At 43.5% G+C, this 17823-nt stretch overlaps 1 protein-coding gene across 2 annotated transcripts in view; it reads left to right on the plus strand.

Moving 5' to 3' along the window:
* The window catches only part of Fbxo32 (F-box protein 32), a 35925-nt gene extending 18333 nt beyond the window's left edge, over positions 1-17592 (plus strand). The window contains exons 5-10 of one of the 2 annotated variants that reach the window (XR_007108876.1): positions 2878-2971; positions 3780-3964; positions 10556-10738; positions 11720-11863; positions 12262-12981; positions 16866-17592. Coding sequence is in view for 1 of the 2 variants with exons in the window: in XM_047554423.1 (XP_047410379.1) it covers positions 2878-2971; positions 3780-3964; positions 10556-10738; positions 11720-11863; positions 12262-12351 (696 nt within the window). In the remaining variant the exon portion in view is untranslated. Of the gene's footprint in view, positions 1-2877; positions 2972-3779; positions 3965-10555; positions 10739-11719; positions 11864-12261; positions 15132-16865 lie in introns of those variants that run through there. The other variant, XM_047554423.1, reaches the window with a different exon arrangement.
* Positions 17593-17823: the final 231 nt, after the last annotated feature.

Raw genomic sequence — 17823 nt, forward strand, 5'->3', positions numbered from 1 at the left:
AGATCTGAGTGTTACGGAGGAGACCACATGACCCACAAACCCTAAATGTTTACTAAACTGGTCCTTTACAAAAGTTTGCCAACCCCAGATAACAACTTTGAACTTCACTAGCAGACTGGGATTTTGAAGAAGAAAATTACCTTATAATAACAATAATAATAATAATAATAATAATGCCTTATTTTTTACATTTACAATGGATTTTTACATATTTATCTCACCCAGTTCTCATAATAGTCCTGTGAAGGAGGTAGTCTTTTTATTGCCATTTTAGAAATAAAGAACCTGGGGCAATGAGAGATTAAGTGACTGGACAGTGAGCTCCCTGAGTCCAGGGATCATGTGTCTTCACCGTCATACCCTGATCGGCATGACCTACCACAACACTAGGGCAGAGTGGACGCTCAGAAACACTTGCTAAATGAATGACAGTTGTAAAGGTCACCAAGCTGAAGAATCCTGGTCTCCTATTCTAGGGTTCCACAGCTGCCTGGCAGTGAAAAAAGAGACTTTCCCTGGAGATGGGATGAAACGCAGAGTAGTTGACATGTCATTCTGCTGTCAGTTGACAGTCTTGCTGCTATATTCCTCCCTGCTAGTCAAAGAAGATAATCTCAGCCAGTCCAAAGGGCTTTTTGTTTCCCGTTAAATGCACAGTCAGAGCCTGCAGAGTCTGCTTGTCCTTGTGATGGGTGCACTTTTAGACGAGATTAAAGCTGACACCCTCATGAGATGGTAATCACATGGAATCTGGGTTTTGGCCGGATTTCAGGCAGAGCGCTGCCTTCCCTCCTGCCCCCTCGGCCCACCTCCCACCCAGTGATGAGTCACAGTGTAGCTGGCTGCCTCCAGAGCAGACTCCGGGCTTTTGTTTTCTTTCATCTCGCTTTGTGCTGATCATGTGAGGCCCAGGGTATTAATAAAGCATCGCCTTGGCCTTCTGGATCTTGCTGTGGGTCAGGGAGATAAAGGAAAGGTTTGGCCAGCCCCTTGGTGCCACTCTCCCTCAACTCTTGACTGTCACATGCTGGTTGGTGGCAGAACTAAATCAGATAGGCAGAGAGCATTCGGTGTGGTCACTGCCCGTGGCCATGGCCTCTCCCTGTGATTTGATTTCTTGCCTTTCTTACCAACACTGGCAGCTCCCAACTTGCAGCCTGAGGTCACCAGTATCCATCCCGCAAACCAGTTCCTGTGTGTGTGAAGGATACACAGCCAGGCAGGAAAAGTGTTTCGGGTTTTTTTCTTTCTTTCTTTCTTTCTTTCTTTCTTTTTTTTTTTTTTTTTTTTAATTTTTCAACTTAAAGTAAAATTTTGTTCAGGAAATTAAGTCTTTCCGTGGTTTGACAGGTGCCTACAGAGCTTGGTGGAGACAAATGTTTAAACAAGTGGGTTGGAAGCAGAGGCGCTCTAAACTGCCTGGGGCTTGATCCAAGGCTCCAGTTCTCCTCTGCAACTCAGGTTTTTAAAATTTCCCTTTGCTTCTAGCCTCAGCCTTGATGCCAGCACCCAACACAACACCATAGTCAGTGCTGAGGGACTTGAAATGGAGTTGGGTGGGGGCCTGGCCAGGGGCAACTCTTACAGAAAGTTCCTAGCAGCAGGGATTCCAAGAAAGAAAGAGTCTTGGTTTTCTAAATCTAGTTTACTAAGTCTCGATCTAGTTTGTTTTTCCTGGGAGCCTGGTGCGTTCTGAAGTTAATTGTTTTCACTTTGTGCCAGCTCTTTCACCCTTTGGTCTGATGCCTCTTGGAAAGCATGAGGAATATCCTCTTGCTGGCCGTGGAGTCGTTTGCTTAAGACTCACTTTGTTCTTCTGTCCAGTGGGTGGAACTAGACCATCTGTAAGACCCCTGTAGTCTAAGCGTCCATTTTTCGACAGTAGAATCTTTGGGTTTTTAAAATCATGACACATGAGTACAGAATTTTGCCATACAAGGAAAGAAAAACTGGACTAAGGACATAGCAACTTCAGTTCTTATCTGTTTTGTTTGGGGATCGTGGGGTAGGAATGGGACGTAGTCCTTCAACAAACCAACCAAATTTTATTTAGCACCCGAAATGTGCCAGACACTACACTAAGGGCTTTATGTGCATTCTCTCATTTAAAGGTCACAACAACCTCAGAATACTATTAGTAGAGATCTTGGGGCACCAAGAAAGCTAGTGACTTGCCCATAATCACAGAGCAAATGATCAGTCAAATCAAGACTTGATCAAGGCCAAGAGTTACGAGGATCCTAGTTTTCAGCCACAGTGACATCACTGCTTCCAGGTCAAAACAGGTACTCAGACTACACATCCTTGAATTGCTCTCACTCTTCCTCTGATTGGCCTCTTTCTATAGAGTTGAGTGCAGCCAGATTCTAATGAACAGGTGCATTTTTTGAATACCGCATAAGTGGGAGATATCTGGAAACTAATCGCCGTGTCCTCGGAACATGCATATGGTGCTGAACATGAGCTTCCAGGTGCCTCAAAGACAGTAGGGGGAGAAGTTCAAGTGGGAGCAGAGCACTTCCCGTGGGGGGAGGGGTGATTCACAGGTCATGGGAGGTTGGGTTCCCTTCAGAGAGTACTGTCAGTTCTACCCACTATAGTAGGGAAAGTAGAACGGATTAGCCCTGGTTGAAGCCAAAAGTCTTTATATTTAAAAGAAAAAAAAGCAATTAAGTATTCAGCCTGATTCATGGGTCTTGAATTACACCATTTGAATGTCTCTCACTTCAAACATCTGCTCCATCCCCTGGTGGCCCTGCCTGCCATTTATCTCTCTCTGTCAGTCTGTGTCTACGTGTCATGTGACTCAAAAGTGAAGATTAGAGGAGAAAAATATCTCTGTATTCTAAGCCTGGAAACTCCTATTTTTATCCACAGCTGTTGGAACTGATAGCAAAGTCACAGCTCACATCCCTGAGTGGTATCGCCCAAAAGAACTTCATGAACATTTTGGAAAAGGTGGTACTGAAAGGTGAGCCCTCTCTCGTCCTTTTTATAGGCAAGGGGATGGACAGGTTGATTTCTGATAGAGTAGACATGTCATTAGATTTAAATATGAGTGGATGGAAATGAATAACTCCAGCTGCATTTCAGGGGTGCCAGGTTCCAATTCAGAAAAGGGCACAATTCACATCCATGGCAAAGAATGAGGCCATAAGTGTCCTGTGTCTCTGTGATGATCCATTCACTCTGCTTGCGTCACAGTCTTCTCTATGGGAACGCACATCCCACCCTTGGCTACTGAGCCTCCAAATGACAAGGAAATTGAGCTCTGTACAAGGTTGGATAGATTCTTAGGTTATTTGAGCTAGAGGGAACCTTAGACCTCTGGCTTAACTAAGTCATTGTATACACAGGGAAACTGAGGCATATGAGAAGGGGTTTGTCCACAGTCATGCAGAGATCTGCCCCAGACAGGATCAGAACCCTACCCCCTCACCCCAGAACTGCGTTCTTCCACTGACGTTCTAAAAGCTGCCCCTACTGAGCAAAAGAAGTAGCTTTCTGATCAGGTGAGTAATTGGTGCTATGGAACAATGGAGAGAGAAAGGGGCTTTAGAGAAAATCAGGGAGAAGAGAACAAAGAGGCACCTAGATCATGGAAACTCTGCCCCTTAGCCTCGAGTGCAAAAGCTTGGCCAAGTGTAGAATCAACACCGGTGAGAAAGAAAACTGTCCCCAGAGGCAGTGCCGGGTAACAGGAGCAGATTGAGAAGAAAATGCCACTTTAAACAACAGTGTTCCACTATCATAACTTTGATTATTTTTTTCTACTCAAGTCCTTGAAGACCAGCAAAACATTCGACTCATAAGGGAACTGCTGCAGACCCTCTACACGTCCTTGTGTACACTGGTCCAGAGAGTCGGCAAGTCTGTGCTGGTTGGCAACATTAACATGTGGGTGTATCGCATGGAGACGATTCTGCACTGGCAGCAGCAGCTGAACAACATCCAGATTACCAGGGTAAGCAGGAAGGTTCCTCCACCAGGATGCCAGGCAGTCTCACCAGGACTTTAAATCTACCCTGGTGATGGAAGAGTCTGATCTCTTCTGATTTCATGCTTTAGCCTGATGCTGAGGGCAGACTGGGGGCAGAAGGCTTCCTGCTAAAGGGAGGGTAGGAAGAAGAACTTGGCAGTACAGGATCAAAGTATTTGATGAACCACCTCAAGGTCTTGAAACATCATGGGATCTTGGCTTTCAGGCAGATGCTAGCTGTCCCGCTGAAGTCTTCAGTAGGGTACGGAAAGCTCTCTGCCTGTTTCTCACCAAGAATGAAATATTTGCAACTTTGGGATGCTGCCTTGAATATAGTAGTGCTGTGAAGGCCAAGGCTTGGAGAACTGGTACCAGCCTTTTAAAATCCTATTTCCAATTATGGGTCGTTATGACAAAGGAAGACTTTGATTAAAGACTGTGAACATACATGTACAAAAATGGGCAGTTCTCACTCAAAGGGGGAAAAAGCCATGTGTCACCAACAAAACATGGCTACCCAACATCCTTTTAACTTTCAAAACATAACTCACCCTCAGCTCTTGCCCTCTTAATAGTAAGCAGAAAGACTGAGGCACACCAACAATGTACAAAAGATGCTGGAGCAATCTCTCAGGGCTCACTAATGGACAGACACTTAAAAAACAGTGTTCCACTATCATAACTTTTCTGATAGAAAAAGAAAATGGTACTCACATGGCACTTTGCCTACTTATCTGACACTGACTTATCTGACCACTGACTTATCTCACTGCTGTTTAAGTGGTTTCCGGGACCCACACTGATAAAGTTGGGGCTGTACCATATCAGGAGAAGTAGCATGACCTCATTTTTTTTAGGGGGCACTGGACCACTGATCCACATCCCCAGCCCTGTTTTGTATTTTATTTAGAGGCAGGGACTCGCCAAGTTGCTTAGCACCTTGCTAAGTTGCTGAGGCTGGCTGTGAACTCACATTCCTCCAGCTTCAGCCTCCTGAGCCACTGGGATTACAGGTGTGTTCCACCACACCAGCTCCTTGACCTCATTTTATTTTATTGTCCTGGGGATCAAACCCAGGATCTTGCTCACACTAGGCAAGTACTCTTCCATGGAGCCACACCCCTAGCCCTGACCCCCTTTAAAGAAATATTTTACCAGGTGAGGTTTTCAACTTTCATGTCCTTCACTGTTAATAACTTCCCAATGCCTTGGTTTCTTAAACTCAAGAGGATAATTAGAAGCCTCAGAGTTGTGTGACTCCCTTTGATTCCCTTAAAGTCATGTGGGCTGCAACACCCACACTCACACGCACCCACACATGCTCACGCAGCACATGCATGCTTGCAAAGAGCAGAGCACAAAGGTGGGTTGTCTCGCAGAAACCATTTCAGTTATTGGATTGTTTTAAGAGAGTGTGAGATCAGTAACCTGATGCATTCCAATAATTTACCCCAGGCCCATCTCTCAAATGTAGGCATAGTTTGACAGGGTGAAGTTGAAACGAAATTTCATCTTCTTTTTCAGAGAAAATCCATTTACCCCTTCTACTTGATTTCTAGCATTCTCTGTGGCCTGGATTGAACCCAGAAATGCTTAACCACTGAGCCACATCCCCAGTCCTTTTTTTTTTTTTTTCAAATTTTGAGACAGAGTCCAGCTAAGTTGCTCAGGCCTCACTGAGTTGCTAAGGTTGGCTTTAAACTTGAGATCCTCCTACCTCGACCTCCCAAACCACTGGGATTACAGGCATGTGCCACCACACCCAGCTTGGACTTAATATTTCCTCTCTTCAGTCAGGAAAGGATTACCCAGCCAATGACATAAATGAGCAAGTCCTATTTGTCCCAAAGACATCCTCCCTCCAGCAATGTTGGAACAGCCATTAGATGGTCACACTTGCCCAGAGTTCACCCTGGTCCCTCTGCCCACACTTTAAGAGCCCCTGTTGGTCACATCTATTCCCATACCTGTACTTCCATGGGCTTATGCCCTCAGAGCCCTCCTTAGTTAGTTCCCAAACACTCTTAATATGTAACCATTATAGTTACTATTACCCTTCATGGACTAGAGCTGGGATGGGGACCAGAGAAGCCTAGTGACTTTCTCAGCATCACACAGCAACTAGAGCTAGAGCTGAGGTCAGAACCCTGGGCTGTTTATTCTTAAAATGGCAAAGTGAGCTTAACATCCATGGTTTCCAAACTTTTTTCCCATCCAACTTTCTTCCAACTATTTATCCAGTGATCCAACTTTTTTGACTAAGAAAAAAAAAGTTTTAATCCAATGAAATCCTGTGCAGAAACTCACCTCACTCCATTCTGCTTGAGCTGTCCAAACAAGCCCGGCTATTCTCTGCACACTGACCTTGGTCCTGGCTTACAACCCTCTCTGACCTCCCAAACTACTGAAACCACAGCCTCCTTCAGAGCAGTTTCCATGATCTGCAATCCTCTCATGCATAGGCACTTTTCTGTCTCTGTCCACTAGTATACAAATTCTGCAGAGGCAGGGCCTTGCCCATCTTCCTCCACACCTGGCACAGAGGAGGCTGCAAGCAGTTTGAGTTGAATTAAGGAATGAACGAATGTTTGAAGGGGAGTCTCCTCCATGGCCAGCGGAAGTGCTTATTCAGGGTTCAAAGGAGCATATTAGAACATAATGCCCTGAATCATGGAGGATGAAAATGACTTGCTATCTGCAGGTTTGGGGGAAAGTTATTCAATCTCTCCATGCTTGCCTCACTTTCCTCCTCTAGAAAACAGGAATAGGTCCCAGTGTGAGAGTTCATAAGTTAATCCATACAAAGCAGTTTCGACAGTGCCTGATGGGTAGGAAGTGTTCTAAATGTCTTGAGTGTTGTTAGTATCATCAAGGGCTTGCTCTGTGCACACTCTCTTAAGTCCTTCACATGTACTAACTAGCTCATCTAGTGAATTGCAAATAGAACTAATGGCCAAAATTTACTGGTCACTGTGCTAAGTACTTCTTTGCATTATCCCATTTGCTCCCAGCAGCACTGTAAGATATGTATTGCCTCATTTTATCAATGAGAAAAATTAGTTTCGAATACAGTCATCCTCAGTCAATCCCCAGGAATTGATTTCAGAACTCCCTGAGCATACCAAAATCCATGGATGCTCAAGTCCCTGAGATTAAATGGCATAGTGTTTGCATATAACCTATGCACAGCCTCCTGTCTACTTTAAATCATCTCTAGATCACTTATAATGCCTTATACAATTTAACTGCTTTGTAAATAGTTGTTATACTATATTATTTAGGGACTAGTAACCAAGAAAAAAATGGCTATACATGTTTAGCACAAATGCACTATTTTTAAAATATTTTCTATCAGTGGTCGGTTGGGATTCAGGTCCCAGAAGATGGATAGCTGGGTGTAATTTGGCCACAGCCTCAGCAGTGGTAGGACCTGTCCCAGGAATTGAATCCAGGCCTGTCTTTGAGGACTGTGCTCCTTCTTCTATCATGTCCTGTGTCTCAACCCTCCTGGGCTCCAAGCTTTATTATTTTGAGAGCCCTGCTGGAACCCACAGAGCTTTGAAAAGCTTTACACATAAATGCCCGACTCTGCGGAAGAGGGGGCGGAGAGAGGACTTAATTACTTCAGTCTGGACTGTATTTAAAAACATACTTTTTAACAGTTTGGCCCAAAAAAAGGCATGTTATTGCATGAAAATACGAAGGTGACTTTGGTAAATGCTTTCTATTTGCCAAAGTTCTATCAGTATCTTCCCAACACATAATCTTGTTTTCCTTCAAAATCCTCATATCTAATTATTTTGAACTAATTTTTTATTGGCAAGTATAATTCATATAATAAAAGAAGGAAAAATTAAGAGAACTGATTTATAGGGGGAGAAATCAAATATAATGACCTTGCTATGGGCCAGGCAGTGTTTTGAAACATGGGGGCAGGGTAGACAGAAATGGATTTTAGCCAATGTTTATTAGGAGGAGTGAGTGTGAAGTTATTTTTCTATGTTTCCATTCGAGAAGAAGGCGGCATACAAGCAGTTAACCATTTATCAGGAGCAAGGACTTGGCATGGGGTCTGCGCAGGAATTTGAAAAAGTTCAGGTTTGAAAATTTGACAGAGTGAACTCTGCCCAAGTAGACTTGCCTTTAATAGGAGTTAATGTAATAATTGGCTTGGGAGTTTTAACCAAAAAAGTAGAGGCTTTGAAGTGCTGGAAACAAAAAGAAAATCTCATGGCAGTTTTATTAGCTCATATGATCAGCAGCAGATGATAAATGATAAATAGGTCCAGGGCCTTCTGCAGTCCCGTGAAGTCCTGAATGTTGCAAATAATTGAAAGTTCAGCCCAGCAGCCTCGGGTGGAACTGAGCAATAAAAGTTGCCAAGTCATAGACACTTCTGATGAAACCGGAGGCTGAAGTCGCTCCAAGTCTGAGATTATTAGAGCTGGAGGGATCTTCAGAGTCTTCAAAACCTGACCACTTTGGACCCCAAGAAGCGGCCAGACATTCCAAGGGTACCTGGATCCAGATCTGCGACTTGTCCATCCAGTGTTCCCCCCATGTTACATCTGTTCTTCTTGATAGTCCCCTTCTCAAGGTTCCTTGCCACTGTCCACCTTCCCACTACATGCCTGTCCTGCCTCGCAGGGGACATGGGAGGCAATCACTGAGACTGCATGACCCTCAGGATCCTCTATATATTTGGGCTTTGATGTGCTTCCTACAGAAGTTCACTCCCTAAAAACATGAGGAAGAAAAATAATACCCATTCCCAAGGGTATTTTCCCTGTGCTAGGGAAAAAGTTTCCACCCTTTCTTTTGTTTGTTTTGTCTGCTGTGACTTCTCAGAGGTGACAGTACATTGAACTAAAAACAAGTAGTCCAAAATTGAGAGCTCACCCAGAAGTAGTAGGCAAAGATGAGTAACCAGTCCCCGGGGTTGTCACCTTCTTTTCTGAATGGCAGCGTCTGAAATATCAGGGCACTACTAAGGACCTGCCATGCCAGATTATTCCTTGGAACTCTGTGCTTCCTCTGCCATGGCAGCTAACGTATTGCTCCAGAATAGTTTGCTTATGAGTCTCACCAGCCAGTAGAGCTCGTTGCAGCAGCTCCAGGACCAGTTCACAGTAGGCACCGAGAAGGCTTGTTTGTGCAGGGTCAGTCTGCAAGGAGTACAGAATTAGTCCCTGCCTTCAAGCTATGGGTCTGTGTGCGGTATCCTGAGCTCCTCAAAATTTCAAACAGTAAAGGGCTCCTGATTCATTGCCAGTGTATTATCCACAGAACAGCAGTTTTCAACATGTTCAATGGAACCCCAGGTTTGAATAGAATTGCCTCAAAAGATGGTGGAGCCTAGGCCAATGGGTTCTACACCAGCCATTTCCAAAGTGTGTGTGCACACACACATATACAAACACATGCATATGCACATATGAACACACATACACAAATGGACACACATGCATACACATATGCACATGCATGTGAGCACATACACATATAAATAAGCACACACAGATGCATTCATACGCATACGTACACACACGCACACGTGCACATATATACACAGATCAGCGCAGGCTCCTTGTAGTGTTGTTCTTTTTTGCCTGTTTAGCTCTTTGGGTTTCATTCATCCCACTGACATTGAGTGCCTACTAAGCACCAAGCACTCTTCTGGACCCTAGAGATACAATAATGAAACGAGATAAAAATTCCTGCCTTTTGTGGAGCTTAAGTTCTAGCAGAATGTACCACTTAGCATTTCTTTTAGAAGAATTATGTCAGTGAGCCTCAGCAACTAAGGAGGCCCTAAGCAACTGGGTGAGACCCTGTCTCAAAATAAAAAATAAAACGGGCTGGGGATGTGGCTCGGTGGTTGAGTGCTGCTGGGTTCAATCCCTGGTACCAAAAAAGAAGAAGAGGAGTTGTGTCACATAACAAATAGGAGGTGTTGCAAGAAAGGTCTGAAAGAGCTCCTAGACGCTCTGGGGAGTCACAGTAAATAAGGCCAGAGGGAATCACAAATGCAGGAAAGGCATTCAGAGGAAATGGGTTTGAACTGCACTGAAGGACAGGAGAGGGCCGAGGCGGGGGAGGGCACTGTGCGCAGGTGGGCAAGGTGTGTTGGGTGCCAGTGAGTAAGCCTGTGTGGAGGTGCCAAGGTCATGGGGCAGGGGGTCACGGAGCCAGGAGGCCAGCTGGCAGGTTGGGGCTCCCCCTCCATGCCCATGAGGCGCACAGGAAGGTAGCACACCTTATGACTGAACCTGAATTGAATGAAGCCCTAGAATTCAACCTGTGCTATTTAGAGATTCTCTTAGGGTAAAACTAGAGAGCTCTGTGAAACTCAGGAGAATTCCTCTGGCTCCATCGGCCCCGGCCACTCCAGGCTTCTCTTTGTGAGTCTTGGCCGTGGGTCCTGTTCTGCATGTAGGATGGGGAGAATTACTTTTTGACCTCTGACCAATAAACCAGCTTCAGGGTGGCAGATGAAGGGATTCTCGCATCCTCGCAGGGTGTCACCTGGAGAATGGCTGCTCTCTGACCCCGAGCTTGTTGTCATCCTCTCTGCAGCCTGCCTTCAAAGGCCTCACCTTCACCGACCTGCCTTTATGCTTACAACTGAACATCATGCAGAGGCTGAGCGATGGGCGTGACCTGGTCAGCCTGGGCCAGGCAGCCCCCGACCTGCACGTGCTCAGCGAGGACCGGCTGCTGTGGAAGAAGCTCTGCCAGTACCACTTCTCCGAGAGGCAGGTCAGTGGCACCCACCGGGCTGCCTCACAGATGGCCTTCCTTTGCCTGACCTTCATCTTCCTTGGCATCCTTCTCTTGCAAAAAGCATGGATGCCCCATTTCTCAGGCTGTCTGGTTTGACTGTAAAACTCCAATCTAAGGAGTCTCTAAATGAGTGGGTGAAGTTCTTTTTTTTTTTTTTTTTCAGGTAGTTTTAATGGGAAACACACACACGCACACATTCTTAATGAAATTACATTTTATAACTTGTTTAAAAACTCCATAAATGGGTTTACATCCTTTTCTTCTAAAAACAATACACTTATACCTTACAGATCAAGTGCTTTTACAGATATTTCCATTTATCCTCACAATCCAGTAAAGAATAGATAGCACCATGCCCCCTTTAAACAGATGAAGAGACTGAGGCCATAAATGGCCACATGGCATAGCCACATTAGCAAACTCTCTGGTTGAGGCAACTCAACTTGAACTTGGGCCTTCAGATGCCAACTGTGTGCCTCTTCCCTCTTATCATGCTGTGTCGAGTTGGTTTTTCTAATTTCTTTATATAGATGTGTGAGTTCAACAGGTTCTGTTCATGAAGCCACTAATATTTAAATCTAAAAGAGCCACGCAGCCAAGAGTTACTGTACCTCCCCAGAAATAATCACTCAAGCCTAGAGCAGAGAACAGGTTGCAGTGGCTTATGAAAGTGACCTAACCTTAAGAATGAATGGACCAAATGCAATTTAGTAGAGGTCGCTAGTAAGTTGTTACCAACCACCGATATCTTTCAAAGAGGGCTTAAAAGCTACTGTGAAACTGAGGGAAGCTTTGAAGGCACGTCTTTCTATCTTGGCAATTCTTCCCTTCTGGCTATTATAGGAGAAAGATGAAAAAGAAAAAGAGGGTGGGAGCAGAACTTTTCAGAACGAGAAAACCACAAACCATCCTCTTGACCAATTCTCCTGCAATTACTTTTATTCGTTTGCTTTTTAGATCCGCAAGCGATTAATTTTGTCAGACAAAGGGCAGCTGGATTGGAAGAAGATGTATTTTAAGCTTGTTCGATGTTACCCCAGGAAAGAGCAGTATGGGGACACCCTGCAGCTTTGCAAACACTGTCACATTCTATCCTGGAAGGTATGTGTTTCAGAGACCCTGCTACTACCCTAGCCTAGTCCCTGAGAGCCAATAGCACCAGCAGTTCGAGGCCATTTCCTGCTGTTTCCTATCTCAAGCCCCAGATCAAAGGGAGGGTAAAACTGATCCAGCACCTGGGGAGGGAGAAGAAACTTTCCTAGACCCTCATTTCCTTCACCTCCTTATGTTTATTTTTCTCTGTAACCACACACCTCCAAATTCTTCCATCTCTGTGTGCACAGGGGCATACACGGGTCAGCACACAGCTCTGTTTCTCTGCAGTGCTGTGGCATTCTTGAGAGAGAATTGTTGTTTGGAGGTTGGGCAATGCCTCATGGTGCCAAAACTCAACGAGATGCCTCTGGGAACTCAAAACTAACCACCATGTTTCCTCGCAGGGCACTGACCATCCCTGCACGGCTAACAACCCAGAGAGCTGCTCCATTCCACTTTCACCCCAGGACTTTATCAACTTGTTCAAGTTCTGAATCCCAGCACATGACAGCACTTCAGAGGGCCCCTGCTGACTGGATAACTGGGGACACAGTTTGGACACTCCATTTGTAAATAGTGTACATTTTAAACGTTGGCCTGAGACTTCTCAGATAAGTCCTTGAGAGGACCTTGGAGGGGAGAGCTGCAGTTGCTGATGGGAATTTAAGAATGTGAACTTCACATGGAACTGGTCTGGAAAAGCAGTACTGTAAATAAACTTTTTTCTAACAATTTGCCAGCAAGACTCTAAAGGCAAGCATTCTATGTCGGCCATGAAAATGGAATTCTCTTGATATTCATGGAAACTCCTTGATAGTTCCCTAAGAAGAAAAAGGCAAGATTCAAATGCAAGATAGAATGCTCTTTTACAATGTGAAAATCTGTTTTACAAAAAAAGAAAAAAAGAAATGAAAAGAGGAAGAAAGAAGAAAAACTACATATAAGAAATCCTTGGGCTTTGGTTTTAATTGAGTTTGTTTTGAAAAGGCAAAGAAGCGCCACCCCTGAAACCTGGTGGGCATAGGCCTTACCCTACGAGACACCACACAATGGTCTACCTCTAAAAGCATAAAGCGTGATCTCTGACAACGTGCATTATCCAGTAGGCAGTGTCTGTGTTTCTTGTAAGTTTTTTCATCACTATAAAAAGTGATTTAAAATGGAAAGGATGTTGGAAGCAAGCCTCTTCTTGTTTCACACTTCCTTTTTAGGCAAACTGGGCCCTCTTTGGAGTCCCCTCCTTCCTAGAACAATCTCAAAGTACATGTGCCTTTTTTCCTTCCATACTGTAGTTCCCTGGGGAAAGAGAAGGCCAATCAAGAACAGTCCCAGTAGAAACCATACCCCAGAAAAAAGGGAATCAGGCACTGTAGCTATGAAGACTTCCTTCTTCTGGTTTAACTTCTGGGCTTGTCTGGGCTTCCTTGGGTACCTTCCTGGATAAGTGTATGTCTGTGAACTGACATACGAGTACTGGGGCTTGAGAGACAGGTTTTACCTATCAGTCAATGGAGTATTTTGCCAGTTGTTCTTCCCATCGTCAAGGTGATAAATTGAGCTTTCTTAAGTCCAACGTCAACCTTGAGACAACCTAAACTAGGGCTTTTTGCAAGTGTCATTAAAAATAAAGCCTGGAGTTCCAGCCAAATAGGGAGATGAGTTCATCTTAAACTGATTTCAGGGCTGAAGAGTTAAAATGAAGAGAGTTAAAACCAAGATCCCATGGGATTTTGCAAGGCAGGTATCAGCAGGTCACTATGGAAGAAAGGAAATCTCAGGACCTCATGAGTTAATTGTCAGATAGATATTCCTGGAAGAGGGTGGGGAATTTTTTTTTTTTTTTTTTTTTTACTTTTTATAGAAAGTTGCTTTTCTACAACAATGTACATATATTTGCAGTTGTATTTGCTTCCTTCCCACCCCCAAAGTTGCCACCCTGCATGCCCTTGGCAAATAACTGAAACAGAAATAGGAATTTGACTCACATTCACATTGGGGAACAGTGTACCCTTGAGGGTTGTCCCTTGGGGTGACCCTTGGAAGAGAAAGAGGTGGCTAAGCAAGTACAGAAACAAGGCAAGGGACAGCAGTGATTCAACACCTCTCTGTGCCTGTCCTTCAAAAACACTCAAACCACATATCAGCATTCTGTAGGCAACTGTCCAATGCTCCCCACTTCATAATGCTTATACTTGCACCAGGCTTTCTCAATATTTCTTTCATTATCATCTCCCCACAAAAGAAAAAAATGAATGAATTGAATTTAAATTTTCCCTAATGAGAAAAACCAAACAGGAATAAAAAAGATTATGTTGTATCAGGTTGACCTTTGGAGGGCCACAAACCATTGTAATAACTAAGAGGGTTTTTTGGTTTGTTTTTCTCTCCCATATCAGTTTTACATGGAGAATGGAGGGCCCAGACTATTAAATTAAATGCTACTTCTTCCATAATATTCAGGTTTGCTGAAATATCTTACCTTCCTTAAAGGTATAGAGTGGATCCGAGTATGCCATTGCTATGGAAAGTTCTGGAAACTTTGTCAGCTTCAGGTTTAGGGGTTCATGGTCTTCCATCTTCCCACCAATCATGACCTCTGCTCCATCATGTTGACCAAAGAAAGGGAAAGTTCTTGCCACTTTCAGGTTTGCAATCCTAGGAACATTGGCTGCTTTGGATTATTAGCACAAAACTAGTAAACCAGGCTCATTGTACATCATACCCCAGGCAACAACCCGCATTTGTGCAAAACGACCACCACCCCAACAGGTAGAGTCATTGTTTTGTATATTATTTACCAAGATGGTGCCTGTGGACTCTGCCCATGCACTTTGGTGTTACTGGATGTGGTGTGTGACAGTTGGATGTCTTTTTTTAAGGATGAAAAAAGAAGAAACCAACATTTATGGGTCTCTTTCATTGGAAGTGGAGAATAAGGAAGGAATTGGCAGGTAGAGAGGGAGGGGGAAGGGATAGAAATGGTGTATCTTTGATGCTGTGGTTTGTGTGGGGACAGTGGAAGGAGGAGAGCAGGCAGACTGTGTTAGACCACATGGTTTCTATTAGGCATGGCCAGAGCACTGCATGTAAGTATAGTGAGTTTAGAAGAAAATTCTTGCTCCCAGGACACTAATAGGCTCCCTGTTGACAAACCCACCCAGGACAAACTGACCCAAAAAATAAACACAAAGAATCCCTGTCTCAGAACTGCTGTTGTAACAGCAAGAAGGGGCACGGAGATGGAAATTTCTAAAAGAGATAAACTGCTATACCCTCTTCTCTGTGCCTACCTGTCCCCGCCCCCCACCACACACACACTATAAAGCAGAACTACAAATTGATGTTTGTTTTGAAGCAATTCAGACTTCCAATAAAGGAAAGGGTTCTGAGCACATCCATAGGGATGCTATGATTTGGTCCAAATCAAAGGTTCACAGGCAGTAAATCTAAAGCCTCCCAAGAGAAAGGGGCCAACGTTTGTGGAAAGGAGAAAAAGTGAAGTTGAGGAGTGCTCATTTTATGGCAAGATCCAGATAAATATGTCTACTGACATTTTAAACTAGATTACATCATTATGCAACACTGTTACTTTGGTCAGATGAATCAGTTGAATGGGAGGGCAGTTAGCAAAAAAGAACAAAAGTTATAAGGTAAAAACATCCCCAAGATGATCCTTGGTTAGTCATGATCAATTTCATATTGGGGTGGCTTGGAGGTGATAATTTCAGGTGGCCGGGTTTGAACTGCAAAAATCTCAATGTAAGAATGGGTTCTACTTGCAACTGTGAAGTAAGATAATGGGTGTATATTATGTTATCACCAGTTCTTATCTTTCTGGACTTACAGAACTTGCTGTTAACACAGCCTCCTTGTTTCTGTTGGTTTTATATGGGAGAAGAGAAAGAGCTTGGAATTTCATTTGTCTAAGCAAGTGGTGTGATTTACAAGGAGATAAATCCTTGCAAGAGATGTTCAACGGTGTATCGTTCTTAGCATTCAACACAATGTTTATTATAAAATATGCACCTGAGTTTATATTTTTTCTGCCAGGCAATAACGTCTTGATTTGCAAACACTCTATATTTTATGTGTGAATTTTTTAACTGTAATTTTATGTGTGCATTTTTTAAACTAAACTCTATCATAATTTTCTATGTTGACATCTGTTGTTGGTGGTTTTTTTTTTTTTTTTTTTAATCTCTTTCCAACTATCTGAGTCTGTGAACCATCTCTTCTGACTGGATGCTGGCCTGAAATCCTATTAGTGCTTAAACAGGCCTCAGAAACACCCTGAACCTCTGCAAAGACATTGCTTTTTGATAAACTGGGGGTCCTTACCAACTTCAACAAACAAGGTCATAATTCCTTTAAAACTCAGTGTTTTCTAACAGAGAGTAAAATCTTTGTGGTTCCCAGATGAAGGAAATTCTGGCCCTAGACTTCAGACCTGAAAGGGTTGTGTGGTGGGGGGGATCTGAAAGCTTTCAAGATGAGAAAGAATGTCCAGGATATTTAGGGGCTGTGCCTCAGCTGAATGGAAACCTGGGGCCTGATCAATATCCCCACCTCCTGTCCCAATCACTTGTGGTATGACGGAGACACATGACACTTAACGTCATTCTTCTCAAGACCCTCACTGTGGAAGGTCCTGGAGACCGCTGCATGATGGGCAACTGGACATTAAGCTTCCAAACTTTTTAAGTTTCTGATTCTTATTGGAAAAGGTAAGGAGCCACTTAATACTTATGCAGACCTCTAACTCCCATATGAGTACTGAATTCTAGTGAGTACACTCTACTTGCTATAAAGTGTGTGGCATGTTTTGACAAATTCATTTTTCCCTTGGGTACTCACATTTTTATTATAAAGATAACCCTTATAAAAACATAAGGCTGAGCCACAGCTTGTTCTCTAGACACTGAGGTTCTGATGGTAACAAGCAGCTCTTTCCTCTCCCCTTAGACTAAGAAGTACATTTAATGCACCCATCCCATCTCCTCTCCTCTAGTACCAGCTGCAAGTTACATGGAGTTTCCAGCCCAGGGGGGAAGTTCACTGTCTGTTAATCCTCCTCTTCACTAAGCAAGTGGTCTAATCCATGAGGCAGCAAGGAAGGAGCAAGGGACCATGATATTTGTGACTTTGTATGCGAGGCCTTTTTCAAAGTGTCCTTGAACTCAGCAAACAAAGCTTCCTGGAAAAACCTTTCAAAACTTGAGTCCTGCTCCATTTGGCCAACAACGGATGACTGCTCCAAAACTAAGAACTCCTTGAAAGTCCATCAGCGACATTACTTCTGGAGTTTGAACATGACTTTTCTATCTTTGAATATAGATACAGTTTGTTTAATTTATGATGCACACATCTGTTAAACAGAAGGCTCCAAACCCTGCTCTACGCTTGGGAAACTTTGGCGCCATCTTTAACCTACTGTGTGCCAATCACCCTGGCTGAAGGGGGTGTATATGATAGTCCATGTCCTAAGCCTAGAAGCTTTAATGTACTTTTTTTTTTAGTGAAAAATAGTAAAGTGGTTTGAATTTAAAGTGTAAGTTAGACCAAGTACATGCAAAGATGTTTATTTAATATTGTGTGAGCTGAATCCTTCTGTATAAATTATTTGCACTTCTCTTGCATGATGAACTGATTTTTTTATAGTTGTTTGTACCAGACAGTGGCATATTTTTGTAAAAATTTTTGACACTATAATGCAATAAATGTTTTCCAACAACACACAATGGTGTGTTTTTGGTGTGTGTTAATTCCAGCTGGCTTTTTATCATAACAGATAGGTTTATCTTTTGCCTATTGAGACTTATATTCCTTCTCCCAGAATCTTGGTACCATTGTTGTAAAGTTTCTGGGAATACATTGAAAAATAATCCTGTTGCTGAATACCAATTAGAGCCCATAATACAGCCTTGTGCTTGAATGATATATTTCCATGCACTGTTTGTATAGTGGGA

The sequence above is a fragment of the Sciurus carolinensis genome, chromosome 1 (genome assembly GCF_902686445.1).
Source record: "Sciurus carolinensis chromosome 1, mSciCar1.2, whole genome shotgun sequence".
In the NCBI taxonomy this organism is placed as follows: domain Eukaryota; kingdom Metazoa; phylum Chordata; class Mammalia; order Rodentia; family Sciuridae; genus Sciurus; species Sciurus carolinensis.